The sequence below is a fragment of the Mixophyes fleayi genome, chromosome 1, assembly GCF_038048845.1.
Source record: "Mixophyes fleayi isolate aMixFle1 chromosome 1, aMixFle1.hap1, whole genome shotgun sequence".
Taxonomy (NCBI): Eukaryota; Metazoa; Chordata; class Amphibia; order Anura; family Limnodynastidae; genus Mixophyes; species Mixophyes fleayi.
In genome coordinates, this window is record NC_134402.1 from 363,983,839 (window position 1) to 364,008,199 (window position 24,361).

General features: G+C 37.2%; 1 protein-coding gene across 4 annotated transcripts in view; it reads right to left on the bottom strand.

The window, feature by feature from the left end:
* Positions 1–3,049: 3,049 nt before the first annotated feature.
* TAOK3 (TAO kinase 3) overlaps positions 3,050–24,361 on the bottom strand; it is a 134,610-nt gene continuing 113,298 nt past the window's right edge. For all 4 annotated transcript variants that reach the window (XM_075178539.1, XM_075178537.1, XM_075178536.1 and 1 more), the window contains 7 exons: positions 22,569–22,805; positions 16,613–16,741; positions 15,420–15,623; positions 13,992–14,231; positions 11,946–12,158; positions 10,152–10,334; positions 3,050–8,566 (listed from right to left, as the gene is read on the bottom strand). In XM_075178539.1, the coding sequence (XP_075034640.1) occupies positions 8,405–8,566; positions 10,152–10,334; positions 11,946–12,158; positions 13,992–14,231; positions 15,420–15,623; positions 16,613–16,741; positions 22,569–22,805 (1,368 nt within the window). In that variant the 3' untranslated portion in view covers positions 3,050–8,404. The remainder of the gene's footprint in view (positions 8,567–10,151; positions 10,335–11,945; positions 12,159–13,991; positions 14,232–15,419; positions 15,624–16,612; positions 16,742–22,568; positions 22,806–24,361) is intronic.

Sequence of the window (24,361 nt, forward strand, 5' to 3'; positions counted from 1 at the left end):
CAACATTGGTCAAAGGGTTGTTTTATCATTGTCTAAACGATTAGTGCTATGAGCATAATTCCTATCACTCTGCTTCATGTAATGTGTTCGTAAATGACAGAGGAGTGCACACTTCTTCTGCTGTACATATGGTTTCACTTGTTAAATTCCTCTGTACTGTAAGAGACTACTGGCAACCTCACACACCAAGCAAGCCAGGAACAAAGAATAAACATAAGTAAAAAAGAACATTGTTAGCTTAAAAGCAGACAAAAAAAAAAAAGCAAACATTGCAAAATACCATACCTCAGTATCTTCACACAATTATATTGCTCTTGTAATATAATGTATATGTGAAGGAGGCTGTAAGAAAGTTTTATTTGCATTCTGCAAAGGGCCTCTTCAGTTGCCTTATGTGGAGCTTTTGCTCTTCTGCCTTTCTAAGGTTGTCAGACCTACACGGACTGCAGACTGTGCTCAGGGACATCCCGGCATCCAGTGGTGATATCTTTAAACGGAAGTCGTGACTTCCTTGCACAGAGTGGAAGCATTTGGCAACTCTGCTTCCTGCCAGTGCTGGATTGCCAGGCATGTGTCTGACAACTGAACAGGACCTGAAGGCCGCAAGTAAAGCTTTTTTTTTTCTTTTTAAAGAACCCTTTATACATTACGTTTAAACAACCACACTGATGATTATTTATTGTTGGAATCCTAAGCTTTAGCAAATCAGTGAGGCCATGGCTTGTCTGTCACAGGAAACAAAATATTGCAGTATATGCTTATTCAGGTGAACTTGAATAAGGATGTCTAGGACAACACATAAATTGTCACTGGTTACAGATAAATATTTAAAAAAATCCACTAAATGTAGTTTTTTTCCTATGAGAGCCGGTCACTGAACAGTTTAACTTCCCAATGCACCCCACATTTGCACCAAATCAGATACCTCCATTTGTAATGTTAACTAATTTCTAACTAATGCTAACTAAATTTGTAGTAAATTACTAACCCACTTCTCAACTTCAGTTCTAAACTCAGTCCACAAGGGTTACCAACAGGTCATGTTTTAAGGATTGCCATCTGTAGAAACAGGTGGGATAATTACTAACAGCCAAATAGATTAACTTACCTGTGCCTGATTAAAGAAATCCTGAGAACATGAACTGTTGGTAGCCCTTGAGGACAGAGTTTGGGCACCTCTGGAATAGATTGTAGATCTTGAAATTGGTTTTGTTTTGGTCTTTATATTCAGTCTTTGTATAAAGACCTTTATGAGGGAAAATTGTGCATTTGTCTACATAATACAGACAGACATAATTTGGCCCTCTCTAGTCCCTCCACTTCTCTCTTATATAAATGCCTGATAAGAAAATACTGCACTTATTATGTCTGCAGCAGACAGGTAGTGGCTTCTTTATCACACATGTAGAAGTTATTAACTGCTATGTAACTGCTGCTTGCAGCATGCACTGTCAGAGATTGTGATTTTTTTTTTATATATTTTTTTTTAATATCAATTCTTTTTTAACAAACCATATGGGAAAGTTTAAACTGCACCATTATCACACTGGCATATACTGTGACCACACAGAACTTGTTTGTAAACAAACAGTTGATTTTATTACACTGCGTTATTTTTTTATCAGACTGAAATACAAAACAATACGTATTATTGTCAATTTCATCTAAAGGCTTAAGTCACGGGATAATTTTGCACTTTCAATGACAAATATTTGTGTGATCAGAATATTCATACATCTATATATCTACATCCAGTGGTCGAAATGGGAATTTAGAAGTGATATTTCAAATACCACTAACCCCACCTCCTATTGGTCATTGTCCGTCCCATCTCTCTCTCTCTCCCAAACATTGAAGTCTGTTCCAGTGCCTCTTGCATAACACCTCTGCACAGCAGCACCCTCTATTCGTATGTAATGTCACCACCTTGTACCCCCACTGCCTTGGATTGGCCATTTGCAGCTGGAGAAACACAGTATTGAGTACCATCACCCTGATTGTCAGAAGCAGAGATACCAATTGGTTATTTTGGCCATGGTGTTCCATACAAACAAAGTTCTCATGTTATGACAGTTTGAGATACATTCCATTTACCATTTCTTGTGCAGCTAAGGGCATATTATTCTGATATCAGATATTTCTGCTAATGATCGCTATGAGTGGCTAACTCTAGTATCTTAACGATAACTTCTAAGCTGTAATACATACCTTGCAATACCCATATAAAACGGCATTATTTCAAATACTGTATATAGGCACATGGTACAAGCACTGACCACACAATATTTGTTAACAGTTACGTGTATCATATAAAAGAAAAAATAAATATAATACCTACCTTGGCTTTGTGTTAATATCAAAGTCTGAACATATTTTTGAAACTATCCAATTAACAAATCTAAAGGAACAGGGGGCATGTCAGGATGGCCGGCTAACATACATTTCCAGGACAGACCACAATGGCAATGGTTTTCAGAAGAATCTTCTCAGAGCCCCGATGTCATTTCATGTAGAATAGGTCTTGGACATGAATTATTCCATATGTGTAATTTCCCCATCAACATTGATTTGTTTCTTACTAAATAGCATAATACATACTAATAAAAAAGAAATCTTCTGTTCGGCATAAGTAGCACTTTTAGTGTTTGATTGCTCTTCTTCTATGTGATGTTGTCGACAATGTAAAACTTTCAAAGTGTGCAACACTTACCTTGATAGAAATGATTATAGGAAATACATGAAAAACAGTACTGACAACAAAGTCCAAATATTTATCACACAAAAAAAGAGAAAACCCAGAGGAGTGTTCATTTGTTTCCTTATGTATTACTTCCCTGAATGGCACAGAAAAGTGGTAAAGGTTTGCAAACAAAATCTTCTTCACAAATGATGAGACAGGCAGGTGATGAACATTTTTTATTTACAAATATACTAAAATATCTCCGACAGTGAGTCACACCTGCTCCCCCCTCACCAAGGACCTGAAACGCATTTTCTTTTTTAAAGTGCATGCAAAAAAGAATTAAAAGCCTTTGTTTTCTTTCATTGATTTTTTTTTTTTTTTAAACGTTTTCTTTTTATTGTAAGAAAATACACAGCTTGAAAACGTGGATAATGTAATATTTAAAAGACCAAAAAGACAGGAGGGGACAGGGCAGAGAAAAGAAAAAGATAAAAAAAAAAAAAAATGATATTAAAAAAAGACTGGGCTGATTGTGGTAAGATTCCTCATCTTTAAATACTGAACTGGAAAGAAACCCTCCTTCCCTTTGCCAAAAAAACCCCCAAAAACATAAAAAGAAAATCTACAAAGAAAACAAACAAAAATAGGGAGAGAGATATAAAGGTTAGTTTTCTGATTTGAGAAACAGCTGTTAAATTACAATAAGAAAATATGTAAAATCTCTCCTTAAATTCATTCTATACAGAAAATACATGATTTTGGCCACAGTCCCTGTGTGGTTTTTGTGCTAGTGGGACAGTGGGCGCTGGGATGCTGTGTGCACACACCCTCTGCTTAACAACTGTTACAGCAGCAAAACCAGTGGAGCAGAGCATTGCTTTGAATGGGCTGTGCTTATTCAGAGTCCACTCTCTGTCCAATTCAAAAGCAGAGTACTTTCATAAAAAAACATCTTATGCTGTGCTGTAGAAGCCTACACAAAGGGGCTCTGCCACAAGCATAAAAAGGGAAAGTTTTTTTTTTTTTTGCTTCTAGATTTTTGAGGCTGCAGACCATACAGGCAATAAGCACCATCACACCCCTGAACACTACACTGTCTGCACTGCTCCAGAGGCATGTAATGAGAGAACATGTACAGCAAATACAAAAACAATGTGGGATCGTCCCATTTTATCCCCACAAAGACACCTTTGGAAGGTTCCTTATGTACAAAACAACTTCACAGCAAAGAATATCAGTACAAATTCCAGTAAGTGCAAGAATCTGTTTAACACAAGCACAAATAAAAGCTCCTTCATTTATGCAGATGAGCAGTAGTACATGGAGCTGGGTCTTTCGGCAGAGACATAACATCCACTCCTTAGAGCAGCATTAAACATAAAACACAATGCATAGTAATGAGAATCTTTAAACAATGAATAACACACTCACACTTAATTTTTTGGCTATTTAACTACTGGAAAACCATAGACCTCCACGACTGGATTTGTAGCGGTTGCAAGAAAACAAATGCATTTCCTGCGACATGTTAAGCAGCAAACAGATATGAAGAAAGTCCTGGGAGAAATAAGGGATGTACATTCTGGACCAATGGATAGTTATCAGTAGATGGCAATCTATTCTTTACATCTATAATTTTTTATGGTGAATGAATGAACTGCCAATGAGTCTCAAAGAGCTTAAGAAAACATTTTACTATTGGATAGAAAGACCATGGGCATTGAAGGGTATGCTTCAGTGCTGAACATTGCATGTAACTGCGGGTGCCAGAAATTCAGTAGTAATGTAACAGAATTAGAGATCAGTGGTTTAACCAGTGCCATCAGTATGCTGCTTAGTTTTATCTTCAAAGGGTCTCAGAAAAGCAGAAACAATCATCCTTCCAGCCAACTCCATACAATGTTAGCACCTTTACTTCAGAACAGATTTATACAACAATATTTTACTTTGTGTTTGCTATAGAGAAAACATGTCAACTGTCCCAATAGCAGCAACAAAAATTATAGTACCATTATTCATAGAACGTAATTAACAATTAAGAGCTGCATGGGATAAGGTGAAAAGCCTGCAGCCACAAAAGGGATTTGTTTTGTTCTAAAGAGAGTGGGACCCTAATAGGCACAGCGTAGGTAAAGTTGCAGAGGGATATTATATTATAGGTGCATGAAAGCACGCACTGAAAAAAAAGGGTCATTCACTCCATTACACAGATTAATGTACCCAGTCCTGGTTTTTACATTTCTTTTCCAGCTTTTAGAAGATCTGTATAAATATTGCACTAACATTTCCCAGGTGATGACAAAACCTTATCATACACAAACCACCACGAGGTTTCTTTTTTATGGTGGTCCAGAACGTCCCGGTGTTTCGGCAAATATTTCACATAGCACAAATAATAAATCAATCTGTATCAATTTTCAGGTTTATTTAGTATTATTGTGCCAATTCCCAGAAACTAAATACTGCAAAATATTGTATATGCTTTACCTTAAATTCAGGTTCCTCATCATTACAATGATGCACTTAAATGATGAAAACAATCTGATCATTTGTTTTTGTTTTTTCAGATACTGGCTTTGGTGTCCAATAATCATCATCAATATAATGGACATATTTCCATATAAAATATTCTGATAATAGATTCATTTTATGAACTCAATGCATTTACCATGAAGTCATTAGTCACAAAATAAAAATCAAAATCGAAGGAGTTTTACATTTGTACACTTTTTCCGTTTTTTGTGTGAAAGGAACAATGTGTCTGCACGTGAACATACGGCTACATGTATCCAGGAAGAACACAGACAATTCTGTGTATAATTAAATGAATCAAATGTACCAAAATGTCTTATTTTTCAGAGGACCATTCCCCTTCTAATAAATGAGGACCAGGATGTACTAAGCCAGAGCAGACATAAAGAATAATTAAAAATGTGGGCTATGAAAGACCTTAAAATCCAAATAGAGCAAAGCTAAAGTCGGGTTGCTCCGCCCAGAAAATGCTACTTTGGACAGCATTCTTAAAGTTATCTACAGAAAAAAACCCTGTTTAAACGTAACAACGTTTATTCATTGAGCTTTTGTATAGATATTTTTCAGCTTCAAATCTTAAAAATAAAAAGTCTCTAAATCATTTTTTTGCCAAAAAATACTCCGCAACGTTTGTTTTTGTTTTTTTTGTGTGTTTTTTTTTTTTACAATATTCTTGAACATATACAATACATTACTTGTCTAACATCAATTTTATACAGACTTTTCAGCTTCAAAAATATTCTCTCTCTAAAAGATGTTTTCATTTTTTTTTTTCATATTTCTTTATAGGACTTTTAATAAATGTCTTGAATTTTTATCTTTGAGGAAACACTGACTCAGTACATCACAGCCATCGCCTATTAAGTTTTAATGTTACCCTTCCAAGTTTGGGAATAAAACAACAAAAATAAAAAATAAAAACAAAACAAAACAAAACACAAAAACAAAAAATAACCCTGAACCTCTCCATCTCTTGCCCTCATAGGCTTCAAAGATGATTGCTAGTTAATGAATATGTTGGTGGACAACAACTAGTATTGAACAAGCAATTTGCTCTCAAGTAGATACAGTACTTTCTTCCAAGCTCAGAATCCAGCAGAAATGGAGGTCGGAATGGGGGATATACAAAGTTTAACCGCAGAGGCATACTTAAGTCACAATTTGTAATATTTGAAAATTAAGATTCACGATTTTAAATCAACACTAAGGAAGAAATCATTCTTTACCTTCTCTTCAAATACACCTTTCAAGTGCAGTTTATAGATGGCATGTCCATGCCTGTGTACAGGGAATCACTCCCATGTGCTCAGGCAAGAACAGTCCAAATGCACAACCTGTTACAGGTATTGGACAAGAGAGCTGAAAAATACAATCGCAGATCTTACAAATCTCAAAACTGCTGTATTACCATGTACACAGTGTAAATAAACATATTTTTTCTTTTTATATCCTGGTATACATCAGCAATATATTGCAAAAGTTTAGTTATCCTTTGGCACTGTACAGTGCCAAAATCATTGAGTAAATAGTGTCTTTTGGTCTTAAATTTTCCAGCTGCCTTATGTCAGTAAAGAATACATGTGGTATATACATATAAGAAAACCAGGACTGGTGTAGAAAGTACCACTGATTTAGAGCCAAAAGTGCAATGAAAATTCAAAGACAATTTCTGCTCCTGCCAGCTTAAGTCTTCAAAAACAAAAAAAGAAAAAGAAAAAAAAAACAAAAAAAAAGTAAAAAAGAAACAAAAAACAGAAAAAAACCCAAACAAAAAATAAAATTTCACAAGACATTCTACCCTCCCCATCTGCCCAAACAACCCCCCCTCCCAAAGTTCTGCTTCTCCCCCCTCCCCAACAATATGTCTATATATATATACAACATGATTGGTTTCTGTAAAATGTATCAAACCTCAATAGTTTAATAAAATCTCTTCTTTTTTTATTCCTGACGAACAAATACCAAAAAAACAACGTTTAACGCAGCAGCAGTAACCTTAAGGCTGCAGTTTTATGCTTCTCTCTCTCTTATGTATTAAATTGTATATATATATTTTTTGCTTGTACTTTTAAACAGAATAAAATGTTTGTAGTAACCAACAGATATTCACATTTGTGTTGGTTTGTAGTTTATCTCCTCTTTTCTCTCTAGTCTCTCAAGATGTGTTATTGAACATCAATAAATTAAGCTCTTCATCCCTGAGTTTTAGTTGTAAGTGTAAGGCACTTTAGAAGATTGGACGGTTCGCCATCACTGGAGACTGACCCAGTACAACAGAGGTGGTAAGTTCACAGGTAACCAAACTTCTGAAAGTGCCAAGAATGACCCCACTCTTATACAAGGGAAAAGTCATCACCAGATCTTATTTAAAAACACAGTCACTAAACTGGCTCAGGGCTGAAGGGGTTAATCACAGACTTTGACGACTGTTGTGCATCATGGGTTATGAAACCGACTAAAATTGTGGGCAGCCATCTTCCACAAAGTAATAAAGGACTGATTTTTCACCATGCTGCAGGACGCACATCGTTTAGTCCCGGCAGAGGAATTGTGAACACATAGCTTTCACCCCGCAAAGTACTCAGAGACACCAGGGATACACACTTCTCACCTTCTTCCAAAGACAGGCCAATAGACACAACTCTCACAAGCCCTCCCACAGAGGCATAGAAGATACATACCTCTCATTTCTCACATAGAGATAAAAGCACATACCTCTCACCATCTTCCCCAAGGAACATCATGGACAAAACTTTGAATAATCAAGTTATCTCTTTCCACAAAAGGGGTTATGAATAAAGGAAGAGTTTCGACACAAAACACAACTGTTACTTCAAGACTTCTTCCCGCTGTTTGAATCTTCGGTTTGTATAACAAGCACCAATGTTCTGATGGATTGAAAATTTGACTGACAATCAGGGACACTTGAGAGGTATGCCAGGGAGCTTGCTCCGTGCTCAGATTTGCCCAGAGGCACCCTGGTGAGTAAAAAGAATTACAGGCACTAGTGTCCAACGGACGTCAGAGATAGATAAGAGATAGAGAGAGAGAGAAAGAGAGAAAGAGGGAGAGACGAGAGAGAGAGAGCACGCCCGTTAAAATGGGGAATGTACGTTTTGCAGGTTCTCCTTGCTGTCATTGTTAATATTATTATTGTTCTTTTATTTAAATGGCAAAAACTGGCCTCTCTCATCTATAGTCCTCCTTGGGATATTCTAACGTCACCAGATTTCCAAAGCCCATCCGTAAACTTTCCATATCAAAGGTTTCAATTTCTCTTTCCTGGCGTTCAAATAGATGCTTGATCCTCTCGCTGCGCTCCTTCTGAAGGGCAGCCAACTCTTCTTCAATCTAAAAAAGATAAGCAAATCACCTTACTGAATTGAAGCAATGACGCATTTTCTCTAAAATAGCTGAAACACACAACATGCTGTGGAGTCTATAGAATGCCAAATACTTGCATGTCTGTTTATCTAGGTTGCTGAATACCATGCAACATTTCCAAAAGTTGCACCTTTGTGTTATTTAATGCTTATGTAACTATAGTGCTGTATTTTTTTCACCCACATATTTTAGGGGTTCATAGACAAGGATGGCAATCATTATACCAGGCAAAGTCAAGGGCTAGAATGAACAGGAGCACATTGTTAGGCATAGCTGGGAATTGTGGCCTCCAGCAACAGCAAAATGACTTCAGCCAGTCAGAGCAGACTTGTGGTGACATCACCTGTTGCTAGGAGTTTCCAGCACTAGGTCATTGGTGAAGAGGAGATTTACGCGTCTTTATACTCAATATTTATTCTTCCCTTATTAAGGTTGGTTTATTTACACTACATGTTGTTCTATTGCATAAACTAACCGTTATTTCTGGGTACTGAACTTTTGACTTTCCAGCACTTGCTATTAAATAAATCTTGGTAAATCAGGAGCATAAGTGCATTTGTATTAATTGTAATATTACAATAAGTTTTTACACTGGCACCATAGAAACGCTGTGGACATCACAAAAAAATTAAGGTAACATATGCACTAAGTAAAACAAGCTCTTTACCCATGATGCAACTGCCAGTGTCCACCAGATAGCAGACAAAGTTATAATTCCTGTTATGATGGAGATAATTAGTTTCTTAGGGAAGCGTGTCCTATATACTTATTAAAGTTCAGGACGCCAGATGTGCTATATATTATATTATATTGAGTACAAGGAGGGCATATTTACAACAGTGATCAAAGATTCTTATAAGAACAAGGACAACCGGCTTTAGTATTACCTAGTGTATATAAAATATGAGCATACTATTGCATATTACGTTGTCTTTTCAACATAGTGGGAATGCTAGAGGATAATACATTTACTGTTCTCTAAAACGTAGCAGTTACAAGTGTCTGCTTTTCACATGACAGCACCAAACTGAGCATGTAAAAAAAAAAAAAAAAAGTACTACAAAGTGCACAATAGCTCAATAAACATCAGATATTCAAAGAAGAGATTTAAAGTAATATATAGTGCAAAGACCTCCAGCAACAATTTTGGGGAGAGATGAATGAAATAAAAATGGTAGCACATTGCACCAAATAACCTAATAGCTCTTTTGTAATTTAACACTCGCACAATGCAATAGGCTGATTTCACTCTAAGGGGCATATTCAATTGTCCGCGGTCCGCACGGAAAAACCGTTAATACGGTAATTTACTTGCTGGATTTCAGCTCGCAGCTCCCTGAGCTGAAATCCAGCGAGATTACCGTATTAACGGTGATAGTTTTACCGCGCTCGAACCCGCGGACAATTGGATACCCCCCTAAAACTTCGTTTTTAACACGAATGCTTAAAACATTGAGGAACTCTAAGCCCTTTGTTTGGGCAGAACTGAATGACCTATCACCTGTGAGGGACATCTTGTAAAAACACATTCACCTAGACCAAGTATTTGTACCTTCTGTTCCAGGTGTGCTCTGCGAAGGGACACCCTCTGCTCCAACTTCTGCAGCTCACGCTCATGCTGTGCCTCTGTCTGCATCTTGATCTTGCTCTGGTAGGCGTTGAGCAGCTCCATCTCCTGTTGAAGCTGTTGCCTAAGAGCCTGGCACTCTGCTTCTTGAGCCTCATCCAACCGCAGCTGTTACCCCAGCCAGGTGAAAATTGGAAAGAAAAACGGCACAGGGAAGGTCCAAAAGTTGATGTGTAGTAGGTAAAGAGAAAATGAAGAAATGTTAAGAGATTGGGGCCACGTTTCAAATAGCTCAACAGTATTAATTCCTACAGTATAACCTACCCTTGTTTCATCAGCACACACTTTATATACTTGTACTTCTCTACACTCAACAACACAGTACTGTATGGCCCCTCAGTGTAATGCTGCTTTCCTACATCAGAAAGGGTAGTGTTTAATATGTATCATAGGAGACCACCACTGTGTAGGATTTTGGTTAGCAAACGCTAACAAAAGCAGAAATGAAGGTACATTCTAATAGAGGGGTTATCATCTTGCATCTTGTTCTGCAATAGAGAGCATCCACTGCAGATGAAGCTATCCAGGCATGTTCATGGTTTTTCAGCCAAAGACTTCAAGGCAAGTAATTGGTACACGCCATCAACAATAACAAATAAAATACATTTCTGTAGGAAGGGAGCAGACACTACTGTGCTCCTCAAACTAGACGCTAAACTAAACAGAGAAGGACACGGCTTCAGAGACATCCATGGTGAAGAATAAGAAGCCCAGTTGTCCCGTCCATCCTAAGGGGTGCAATAACGCAATCACTAAAATAATACATTTGTCACAGAAAAAAAGCTGCCAAACTTGCTGCTGTGGCTCCTGTTTTGTCCAGGAAATGGGCCATGACCAATAACGCACAGGAAAATGTAGGTGCTGAATGGACCATTGCTGGAATACTGCAAGTTAATTTTAGTCCTACACAAACTGTGCAGCCAGTCTGCCAGTGTAACAAGGCCTTCTCATAACAACTAGAGAAAGGATGTATGCCAAAATTTATATATCTATATATCTATATCTATATATATATCCAAATTGGAAGTTTCTCTAATGTTGAAGCATGACGCAGTCCTGATACAGGACGATAGTTAGATTGCATGAAACACTTTACTTGGGGTAGATATAGGCCAATTTTGATTTTGATGTCAGGGAAGAACAATGACATCAGATGTAAGAATGCTCTTACACATCTCTTGCAGATCTGGCTACAACTGGAAAACTTACAACCTTGGCTTGTATAGTCACATCCTACTCATATACAGGTAATTCATTTAGTGTCTTTTCCAACTTAAGGACATTACAGAAAGACCTTGAGAAAGAATATCTTGTGTGAAATATGCAGACTACAAACAATACCATTCAAAGGGAGACTTGTTAAATATGTTAAGAGTGGGTGTAGTTATAAATTCCTTTCTTTCTGATTTGTCAGAAAGGAGTTTGCCAAATTTTGATCACAATGTAAATTTTTTCAAAAAGATAGATGGTAGAGCAATAAATTATAAAAAAAAAAAATCAGTAGCACTTGTGAAGTAGATATTTTCCTGAAAAAGCTATGGATAGAAAATGACTAGCCACAAAGGGGATGGACACAATTAATCACTAAAAACACTGCCTTTGTGTTATACTGATCAGACATGTCAAATGCTCATCTCTTTACACAAGTGGAGTTTTTGTGTGTTCCAAGACACTATCTCATGGCATCATATTAGATGGGGACAATTTTATACTTCTTACCGCCTGGTTGGCCATCATCTCGTTGATGCTTTGCTCATACTGCTCAGCAAGGATAGCCAATTTGCGTGTCTGCTCATCCTTCAGGGACTTGAGTATTGTCTTGTGCTCACACTTTGGGGATACCTCCAGCTGGTGATTCTTCAGGGCCTTGTACTGCTTGGTCTGCACTTTGCATGTGTCCTGAAACTGTTTCTTTATCTGCATTTCCATTACCTATGGATTTAGATTAAATGATTCAAACTCCAATCAACACCCTAAAGAGCTACATAGTATTAAAAGTGAAATGTCCCAAATAATGGAGTTCTCATTTATATTTCTTGACTAGCATTCACTGAATAACTGATACTACCCATGTCACGACACAAAGGAGGATTCCAGTTCAAAAATGAAAAAGCATTTTCCACATTTCTGCTGTATTTTTAAACAGGTTTTCTTATTTTTCTCCACATTAGTACTTTGGTGGGAGTCCCAATATTTACAGTTAGGAACTGGTTAGCTTAAATATCCTCAGTGTGGGAAAATCTGACATATGGTAGATATGGCTAGATATGTATTAACAGCTCCTGATTGGGTGCCTGCTTTGCTTTTCCAATCAGAAGCCGGCTATCATTCCCAGACGTCAGGTTCCTTCCGCCACTGGCACTCAGAGTTCCCCAAGAAGGCTGACCAGCACAGATCACAGCTAACTGTAAATACTGAAACCCTGTGATTCAGCAAAATGCGCAAGGAAGCGGGTTAAAAAGAAAATACAATGAGACCGCCCCTTCCAACAAGCGGATATCCCACATACTAGCTGATGCCAAATCCCTAATAGCTAAACACTGGAAAGATCCTAACCCTCCCTCTTTGCAGTCCTTACGGAACTACATCTGGCATATCGCAAGCATGGAGAGTATTACATGCTACCTTCCCGATAAATCCTACAACTTTGACAAGGTTTGGGCCCCGTGGTATCTCCAGCAAAGCCGTAGCTGTTTACCCCCTTTGGTCCTCTTGTCCTCTAATGGTACATAAACTCTGGGCCGTCTCCGGATCCTCCAGGTTGGTCGTCGTGCGCCATGGGTAAGAGATCCATATATCTTGCTGTCTACTTTTTATTTTATAGGTCGTTATTCTGTAGATATGTTGCTTATAACCTCCTTTGTAATAGGTATGGTGATATACGTGCCTGTCCTTCCCAACCCTCCCCCCCATAACCCGTTTTGTTTCCTGTCTCTTTCCTACCCCTTTCTTCTACTATAAAACTTTAAAATAAGAGGAGACATCTTGTTGTCTTAACACAGTTGGTTTTTACTTGTTGTTTGCTCTTTTCTATGCTGTTTCCTCTTGTAACAAATAGAGTTTATAAAAAGAAAATACAATAAAAATAATTTTACGGGTGCAGAGTGACAGACATGCTGGTTTGATCTCCTGATCAAATCAGTTTCTTCTTGCGTCGCATAGTGCCAAAGATTGTAAGCTCAACTGGTCAGAGAAACCCTGGCAAATTCTATGTGTACAGAACTGCATAAAATGTACACAATTTAAGAGAAAAAAAATAAATAAAGGAAAGAAACCAAAATCCTGTAGAAGTGACGTTTACAACATACTATTTATAGGCACACGTGCCACTTAACCATACATTAATATCTCATTTTGATTCTATATATAACTTCACACAGCTTCTCAAATATGTTCTCATTTACATTGTTCAACCATTATTGAATGGTAATACAGTCTCTTCTTCCCAATCTTGTCATGGATTCATTGGGTTTTATTGATGACATTTCATCATTCTAGCAGCTGGGTAAGGGGAGATGATGGTAGAGACATAATAAAGTCAGAAGTAAGCAATGGAGAGTGGTGAAAGGGAGCTACATTTTGTACCAGGGTTTCTGAGATCCAAGGAACTCAAATAACAATGTATTGTATTATTAAACTTTTAGGAAGTAACATAGCATAATTATATTAAAATGTTTACCAAATTAAAAACAAAAACAAAAAAAAAAAATTAAACTTAAATTAACATTATAGAAATCCTTCATTCTGTTTAGGCAAGGAACATACCTTGAGATTCTTGGGTTGCTGCCGGAGTTCCATCACATGTTTCCGGTGCAACTCCCTTTCCCTGCGCTTGTTGTATTCTAACTGGTTTTCCAGTTCAGTCTGATGCTGCAGACGTATAAGGTCCATCCGAAGCTTCTGCAACATGTGCAGCTGCCGGTACTCCAGCTCCCGAGTGGACTCGTCGTGCCGAATTAACATGGCATGCTCCATTTCTTTCTGGGTTCGCTTTTTATTGAGCTCCTGCGGACAGAAACTATTGTCATACGCAAAACGAACAAGGCAATACATTCTATAAATTGAAAACGTTGTTCACCACATTCTCGAAATAGAAGGAACCACCATTATTGGAAAGCAGCTGTGACCCAAATAGGTACACTAATCCTTTATGTATAAGTTAATAGGCTTTTAACCTTGAAAGCTAACCAGATCTTTAAGGTGTGTCATTTATATTGTTCCATCACATCTTTCTAGAATATTAAGGCTGGGTACACACTACAGTGTTTTCAGCCAATTATCGGGCCAATCACCCGATAAACAACCATTCAGCCAGATATCGCATTAATGTGTATACTTACATGATGTGACTGATCAGTAGAACTAAAAAATCTCATACCAACCGCCTTCCGATCCTGCAGTGTGCATGCCCTCACACAACTGTCGGCCAAGAGAGAAAGAGTAGGAACCTGTCTGTCGTGTTAAATGTAGAGAATGCTGTAGGTTGATTAATTCACCTGTTTGTTCGAAATCTAAATATTTTGTTTCAGGGTCACAGAAGCGAATGAAATTTGTAATGACATTGTGGAAAAGTCAAAATTTATTTTGTGTGTAAATCAGTGCAATAGGAATGACTGACTACACTGCTCTTGGACCAGATAAAGTGCACAGATCTGAAGGTAAATTGTATATAGTGTGTACACATGAATTGGCAGACTGTTATTACTATTTTACAAACAACTGAAGTTCCAATCAAACAGGCTAGGTACACACTATAAAAACTTTCGACCTAACTGCGTGTTCCTTTTCTAGGCCATTAATGACTAAGCCTGTTCTTGGCCACTTAATCTAACATCCCATAGCACACTGGTTTATCTGCTTTGTTTTCATGCATCTTTATAGGTCTGCTGTCAATTAGCCAGGGGTGAAAGAAAAAAAAAATACATTGAAAATACCTATCATTTGTTCTGCTTTTATAGGTGAGAACAAAAAAAACAAAAACAAAAAACACTAAACTATAGGTCTATAAGACAATTTAATCAAGCCAAATGATTTACGTACTATAGGGAGTTCAAACTTTATCTCATTCATATAAATGGCATACAAAGTAACTTACATGAGCTAACAAAGAAGCACATAACACATCAATCGGTATCACTGATACTACAAAGAAAGGCGCAGCAATATAGTAAAACGATGTATGCAGAATTGTACCTCACGTATGTGCTGCTGCTCAACTTCATGCCTTTTAATCATTATCTTCCTCTTGAAGAGTCGGCAGTTTTTCTCATAGTACAGTCTCTGTTGGCTAAGGAGTTGAGCTTCCTCCTCAGCCTGAGTGTGCTGGAGGTTCTCTTTATGCTTTGATATGCGTTCCTGTTTTTCTTTCTTGGGCGTACTGTGGTCCTCATTCATCTCCTGGATGCAGAAAACAATCAATCAGTCAGTAACATAGGCCGGCCTAATACAAGATAAAATAAAAAAAGAAATATACGGAGGAAAGAAAAACGTTAAATATGGTGCAATTTTTTGGTTACAGAGTGGTGTGGGGGAATGTACTCATAAAGGTCCACATGGTATAGATAGCCATCTTGTGATGAGAATACAGCCTGTCCATTAAATGCCTCAAATGCCTTGGTTCAGTCCACAAAAAGGAGGCCTCCACTGTGGGTGGGTAATGGGTGCAGTAATGTTTGTTTCTAGCAATGTAGAAATGACTGAATGAATCTATGATTATTATACATATATTCTTAGAATAAGATTCCGGTCCAGTATTTACCTGTGGTGTCATGCACATCAATACAGCTTCCTTTCAAGTAAAATATTCTGAATGTTTTTAAGAACAAAAGCTCATATTTGAAGGATTTAGATGCAAAGATTTCTGATAAGCAAAATAACATAACAGAAATACCATGCATGGTCTAATATTAGTGTACAGTTTTTAAAACTTTGGTCAGCAGAATCAACATGTTCTTGCATCATTACTGCAGCATGTTCTGGTTTTCTGATTCGCTATGCAAGGTGACTGACTCAAGTAGGGGGCGCACCAACTGCCTAAACCAATTGGAGGATTCATACAGTATCTCCAAGAAAGTTGGAGACACTGTATTCAGTGGTTATATCTAATCTCTGATGGGCCTCAACATTCTTATCTTGTGAAATGTTAATGTCAAATGAGATTTTGGAGTTGCAGCACTTTACACAGGAAGAATAAGCCCGTAAGAGGAGACCTTCATCCCAGCGAGGGCACAGTAAGCTCAAACAGCAGCGGCCTAAGGAGTTAGAACTGCTCAAAAATAAGGTGCCTTAAATATGGCACCATCCGTCTTCTGAAGATTTAAACCAAGAATTCTTTTTTTATACATCCTGGTGAAGCTTCCCAGAGCCAAATTTAGTGCTGCACATGCCTCTTTAATCTTTTCCTTGCAAATCTTGTACTGCTTTTTCTGACTTTCTAAGAAGGATGTTAAGTCTTTCTTTTGTTGGGCTATGATCTGTTGCTGAAATCTCCTTTCATCCGCTGCAGCCACCTTTGCCTATGAAGAGGAAAAAAAAAAAAATACAAATGACTAGATTCCCACTGCTTAAATGTCTCATGTTCACTATATAAGCACATTGTGATGGACTATGTTAGATATTGAATGTTTTATACACGATCACAGACAAAAAAAATCCCCAAAAAACATTCATGAAATGCAACCTGAAGGCTCAACATAATAAATATCACCCCCAAAGTGGGCACATTGTTACATAACAAAATTCACACATGAATTTAACATCAGATCATAGAGTTCATGGAGTTAAAGCACCAAGCTGCAAGTTTCTGGCGGGTTTGCAAAGTGGAGATGTTGCCTATAGCAACCAAGCAGATTCTAGTTATCATTTATTTAGTACATTCTACAAAATTATAACTAGAATCTGTATGGTTTCTATAGGCAACATCTCCACTTTGCAAACCCGCTGGAAACTTGCAGCTTGATTTGCATGTAAACTTTGCATGTAGAACTTTTCTCCGATTTGGCTATGGCACAGAGCTTTTGGTTGTTTGTGTTTAAGATAGGGAAAGGATAGCTGAAAGATTATTAAAGTACACCTCCCACATGCACACAGTGAAATTAGTAGCTGTATGAAATAATATGCAGAAGAATACATACAGATCTGTTCACTAGTAACACCTGAATATTTGACCATGGAGTGCTTCAGTCATGTCACTGGTCCCAGTGGATTGTCATGAACATGGATAAAGCCCACTAAATAGCTGCCACTATGTGGACAAGTGTACTTTAAACTATGAACAACTGAGCAGTAACAAACAAGAGTTTAGTTATTGTGTTATTTTACTAATTGTTCTAACCAGCACTAATGACATTTACTAATTGCCAATCTGGCTTTATGTATTCCTAGGTTACGTTGCCTATAGTTTGTATTTTTGTCATTTACTTACAAAAGCCTCAGAAATAAGTTTTGTTAGAGAGAGCAAGCATCTATTATTTGCACCGCATTACTTAAAGTAACCTCAGTTACCAGTATCATGCAACTGCATAGGTCAAACGTGTGGGGGAAAAAAACAAAACCCAAAACAAAAGTAAAAGGCAAGCGCACATGGGCGACTATGACCCATTCATGTTCTGTGTCCTCTGTATTGGGATAAAACGAAACTGAAAGCTCACAGAGATCATTCCTGGGAGAGAAAAAAACCCATTCTGTGCACAAAATGATTTAGTAAACCACAAATGCATACATTATTATGGACTTAGAACATAATGTGTCTGCATACATTAATTACCATGAGTGCACTGGCATTGTATCCTGGGGCAAATAGATTACTGGTTCTAGTGGGGGAAATCATAAAACATGGCAGAATGCCTGTTTGAATTGACCAAGGCTTGCTTATTTGAGCAAAGCAATCCCGATTTTTTTAAAAAAAAGTTTTTAATTGCTTAAAAACAAAGTTCCTTAAAAAAAACTATAAAAACTATGTATCCAGCCATTTACCACAGTTTACAGCGTTTACGTAAAACGGAGTGAAGATTTCACATACAAAACAGAGGTTTACCTCTAATAATTAACACTAAGGGGGGTATTCAATTGTTAGCGAGTTCCGCTAAATACTCACGCTCTAAAAATATTACCAGTAATACGGTGATATGCGCGTAAATACCGTTAATGCGGTAATTTACTCGCTGGATTTCAGCGAGATATTACCGTATTAACGGTAATATTTTTAGAGCGCGAGTATTTAGCGGAACTCGCTAACAATTGAATACCCCCCTAATAATTCAAAGTACACACAATATGGATTGTTACTTTCTCCTGTGAGATTTGCTACATATATAGCAAGCTATAGCAGCATCAATTGCTGGTAAGAGATATCAGCAATGGATGTACACATACTCTATCTTCCAGTGTCAACAATGGGGATGTGGCACAGACCACTGATTGCTGTAGTTGTGATTCCATTGCTATATCACCAAGACAGTCTACGGTCATAAATAAAGTCACGGTTTCCGTAACATTTGTCACCATAAAGGCTAACAAGGCTGCTGGAATATTGATTATATATGCAACCAAGGGTATATGTGATTAATATAGGGACTTTGTATTTGTTAGTAATTAAATGCAAAATTGAAGTGCTTAATCATAAAATGTTAATTCAAAACACTTAAATATTACAATGATAAAGATAAAAACATAAACTCAACAGCAAAAATCACCCCCTTAAAACTGCAGATGAATGGTAAAGCCTAAGAGCTGTTTGACAGCTGAGTGGGGAGACAGGTTCAGTGTATCCATGACAACAGCCTGAGCCCGATTGCTCCATTTCTGAACATCGTGTGCATAAGACACCTATGATAGCAGGATAATAGGGTGGGCAAGTTTTGCTGAGTGGAGCATTCGTTTCACAACCATAATTTATCATATAGGAGAAGGGTGCTCTTCTTGCTTAAATTTCTGGGAGTGAAAGCTGCAGAGACATGCATCACATAACACCAATGCAGCAGGCAAGACAGGTGTCTGGATTTCATTCTCTCTAGTGCAGTGTTTCTCTTCTTCATTTACAACAGCATGCACATGTAATACACATTCAATCTCACAAGCAGAAAGAAAGTTGCCAAAAAGGTATACTTGGCTTTTCTATCTAAATCAACCTTACACACACAGAGATAGAGATAGTATGTATGTATATAATCTCTCTCTATCTATCTCTAACCACATCTCGCTCAATGAAAAAATATGAAAGTATCTCATAATAGATAATTTCAGCAGATCAAGCCAAGCCACAAAATACTACTGACAGTGGGATATTCCACAGTATGTTAACCTGTCTTGGTTAGGCAAGAGAATAACCTTACTATAAAGCTACCAGAATGCTTCTTATCCGTCACTTACCCAAAAATATCACTTAAAAGATGTAACTGCACATATTAAAGACACTATCCAGTTAGAACATTCCCCCTACTGTGTAGCAGTTATGCATAAAGAATCTTAACACTCACTACCCTAACGCTACCTCCCCCTACCATACAAGCTACAAGATTATAGCTTGTATTGTCCAGTTATAAAATTATAAAGCTTATACCTGATGCGTTGCACATTACAGTCCCACTAGGTTATGTCACAGGGTTTAATGAAAAACAAATAAGCACCCATTCCAGTTTACATTTAGTTTTGCACATTATACCTAATCAACAAGCAAATCTCCAGTATAGCTGTTGGCTACCATATGAGAGAAATCTCCTCCCTTGGTCAGGAAAGTTAGGTCTTCTCAAGCTGGTGGTAGGTAGTATGTATGCCATGGATTCTTTTTAAGTGATATGTAAATACAGCTTGTTCTGAAGAAATATGAGTCTTGCCTTTTTGTAATGTCACATTGCTTGCAATAGGCTTTATAATAATGTGTAGATAAAATATGTATTTTAAATGGATATTTGAATTTTATAAGTTGCCATGACTAAATATCCACACACGTGTAACAGTTTTCATCGGTGGAGCCAACATACTAGATGTGATTTTACAATGTTTGCTGCGTGTGTAGATTTTACAATCATATTTAAGCAATATGTATACTTAGTATATCCAAATTAAAGTACACCAGGTTTTGATTTCTTTTAAAATATATATTTGCAAATTGTTAATTGAAAAGGTTAAAATTAGCTAGATTAAAACATAAAATCATTGCATGTATGTCGGCATCTTAAGAAGCTGTAACCCGAGACATCTCAAACCTATCCAACCCGCACTCCATTTATAGCGCTACAGAATAGGTTTTGGAAAGAAATATTGTCTAAATCAGCTGTGCCTCTTCCTACATCATCCTGCACACATCCAAAGTGATAAAGTACAGTTATCCTTGATATTGCAAATCTGTTCTAAAATTAAACAATCAAAAAAACACTCATCACCCCCCCTCCCCCCCCATAACACTGTACTGTTTTCAAAAACATAAAAAACAAATCATTTTTAAAATTATTTAATACGTTTTCTATGGTGGACAATCATAATATAACCTGCTGTAATGAAGGTCTAAAATATGTTGTGGGTTTACCAGAGGTGAAATTATGTGATGTTTACACTTGTCCAAGCTACATTTACAGAGCAGTCAGACTGGGAGTGAATGGGTGACACAAGTACATACCCAGTGTGTATAATATACTCTTCAGCTTTTGGCATAGTAGAAGTAACAGGTGGGATACTATTGTAATGTAAGTGACAAAGCATCATCAGATTGTTTTTACATTAAAAACTTGTGCTTGTCTTTTTGCATTTTTTTTTATATATATATCGCTTTTTCAGATTACAAGATATTTCATCATGCATAGAATTTGGACAAATTCAGATTTCTAATGCGAGTGACTATTTAAAACATATAATCCTTGCAATCACTTTACCATTGTCCAACTGTAGGGGTGTAATATAAATATTAAGTGCGACTGTATAATAGTTTCTAGGGCAGTGCTTTATCTGCGGTCAGATCTCCTGTCAAACTAATGGAGGTGTGAATATCCTCTCTGAACAAAACATCTTTGAGGTGTGGCCTCACAGCAAGGGGTAACGGAGACACCACTGGGCGTGCAGCTGGGACCAAAAAAAGGTCCAATACAATGACTGAGCGCAAGCCAACCGGTGGCAGACACCCACTCTAAATTTGGACATAGACTACACAAAAGGAATAACAGAACATTATGTTTAACAAACATTCCCTGTGCTAGGCACAATTAAACACAGAAATGTGAGGTTTGTTCCCCTCTCTAACTATATGAATGAAGCTTCCAACGGGAGATAAATCCTAAACACCATAATATCTACAATGGTCTTTCTCTTACTTGCTGTAAGAAGAATATGAATAAATATTACGCACAAAAACATTCTGGATAGCAGATCACAGTCCTAGTGTAAGGGGTGAAAATGTATACTACAACCCTTTGTAACATGATAAGGATTCCTACAAATGGTAAGAGAGAATGGATCAACAGTACAAGTTTATTCCTCCATAACAAAGCCAACTGGAAGAGTGTAATAGCAGTGGGTTAATAGAGATACAGCATGATTTTACCATTTACTACCAATGTGTCACCACCTACAACCTATCTGCCTGTCAGTAGTGCCGAGAATGGTTTGATTCCAAGGAAGCACTAACTGACTCCCGATTTCAACATAGTAGTAAACTATATTTTAAAGTATTGGGTACGTAGCAACTTCTTAAGTTATGTTTCCTGGCATTGGCACTAGTCATTTAGTTCTATTTTTCTTTATTAAATTAATAAAACAAATAACCAGGGACAAGAGGTCTGTTTTGGCCTGAAGGCCACCTACACTCAATCACAACATACAACACATATGCCCCTCTCTACATAACCAAACACATCCTGCTTCTCCAAGTCTGTAGCCCCTGATGCGCTCTCTCTGAACAGAAGGTGAGAATCATGATTATGTGTCAATCAGTCTGCTGCTAGCCACTGTGGAATCCATAGACTCTTCTAAAAGGCTGCCAATTGCCTGTGACTGCTCAAGTAGTACATCTGTCCCTGCACCATCTATACTGAGCCCTGGTCAGTCTTTTAGTAATAGACATTAAAGTCCTAGGAATAGACTCACTGTTTGCTGTTTTCTCTTAAACACCAAGACAAACGGTCATATACTGGTCTGTCTGATTACTTGCGGCCACCTCTTTGTATGCTAAAAGAAATCTGCAAGTATGCTTTTCCTTAATTTGATCGGTTGCCCAATAGGTACAAACAGCAACTTGGGGTACAGTGGACAGAGACTGGGCCATGAGTAGGACCACTCACAGTTTAAAAATATGCTGTGACAAACAAATCAACACTTTTCTTTGCGTTTAACAAGTTGCAATAAGTTGCCTACCTCTTTATCCATGCCTACGATTTGCCTCTTGGAAAGCTTTTCCAGCTCGATGGACGAGTTGTTGGCATGAGTCTCCACCTCCTTCTGCAGCTTAAGGCGGTGCTCGTCCATCTCAGCCTTCAGCTTATTCTCCAGGGCGATCAGCTGCTTCTGGTGCTGGCGCCGCATCCGCTTATATCCTGACATCTGTTCCCGCAACTCGTTCTCCTGCTCATGCTCATGGATCTGCCTTGTAACCTATCAAAGCCAGCGATTACAACATTTTTAGATCACAGTTATACAACATGGACAAAAGGATCAACGTATGGATTATAACAGCTCAATTCAGTTATTACATTTGCCAGAAAATTTACATGGATTTCTCAAATTTTAATGTAGGGAGTACAATTAGAAGGAAAGGAAATGTTGAAATTGGAAAACAATAGAAAAGAACTAAAAACACAAGAAACATCTCTATACGCAACCAAAAAGCATCTATCACAAGCGCGATAGATAAGAGATCTTTTCATACCACAATACTTTATACAAGGACTAGATCTCCCATGTAAAAAACACTGGCTTTATAAAGTTGCCAAAGAACATTTGCCATTCTTGGAACCCTAACTGTACTTTTGCACCAGAAGCCAAACACTATCAAAACACAGCACAGAGTAGTCACAAATTCCCATGTAAGCTCACACTGATTCAGTCCCTTACTTTAGCTAGGACTTGTATTACAGGAAGAAAAAATAATAACAAAAATGCTTATAAAAAGGGATGTGAATGAACCCATCATAGAACACTTCAAAAAAACAGATGACAAAAACATAAGGCGCCCTAGGATCCCAGGCTGCTTCTTACTGTGGAAAGGGAAAGTGTGTGTGTGTGTATTATATATATATATATATATATATATATATATATATATATATATATATATATATATATATATATATATATATATATATATATATATATATATACACACACACACATACACATGTGTAATATATATATATATATATATATATATATATATATATATATATATATATATATATATATATATATATATATATATATATATATATATATATATATATCTCTACACATTGGGGCGCCATACTTGTTTATCTATCTGGATCTAACCATCTGGATGCAAGTTATTCAAGGCTGCCGCTCTTAAATGAGCTATGTGCTCTCTCCGGGACTGATTCTGTTTATTTGGTACATTATTTTACCAGTGATTTATATTGGTGGTTATGTTGTGGTCATTAGCACTTTTTATATCTGTTGTGTGCTTTAATTGTTATCTGGTTTGTTGATATAAGCTGCTTACACCCACATTTCCTTCATATTTTATTTGACCATGTGGAAATCAGCAAATAGAATTAATCTTAGAAATGACTTCTGTCCAAAAAATTTTGACGATAATGTGGAGACAACTGACAAGAATAGTGATTTAGATCAACTTTTCTGGGATATTGAGAAGTTATTAATTAAAGAAACAAAGGCATGGCGGGATATAAAATGTCTACAATCATACCTGGAGGTGAATAGAATTCCCCGGGGTCTTAGACTTAATAAAATACCCACCTTTGGACAAAACAATAATGCCTTTATCAAAGAATGGGACAACATATTACATGATTGTTCATTGAAATTGATTAAATTGATTATCCTTGAGAAAACTAATATCTTTAAGGAAGTTGAGAAAGAACTAGAAGCCAAAGAAACTCTTTTACAACCATTTAAGGAGGATATAAATTTTAAACCTAATGAGCTAGTGTTGAATAAAAAACTAGATAGGATTG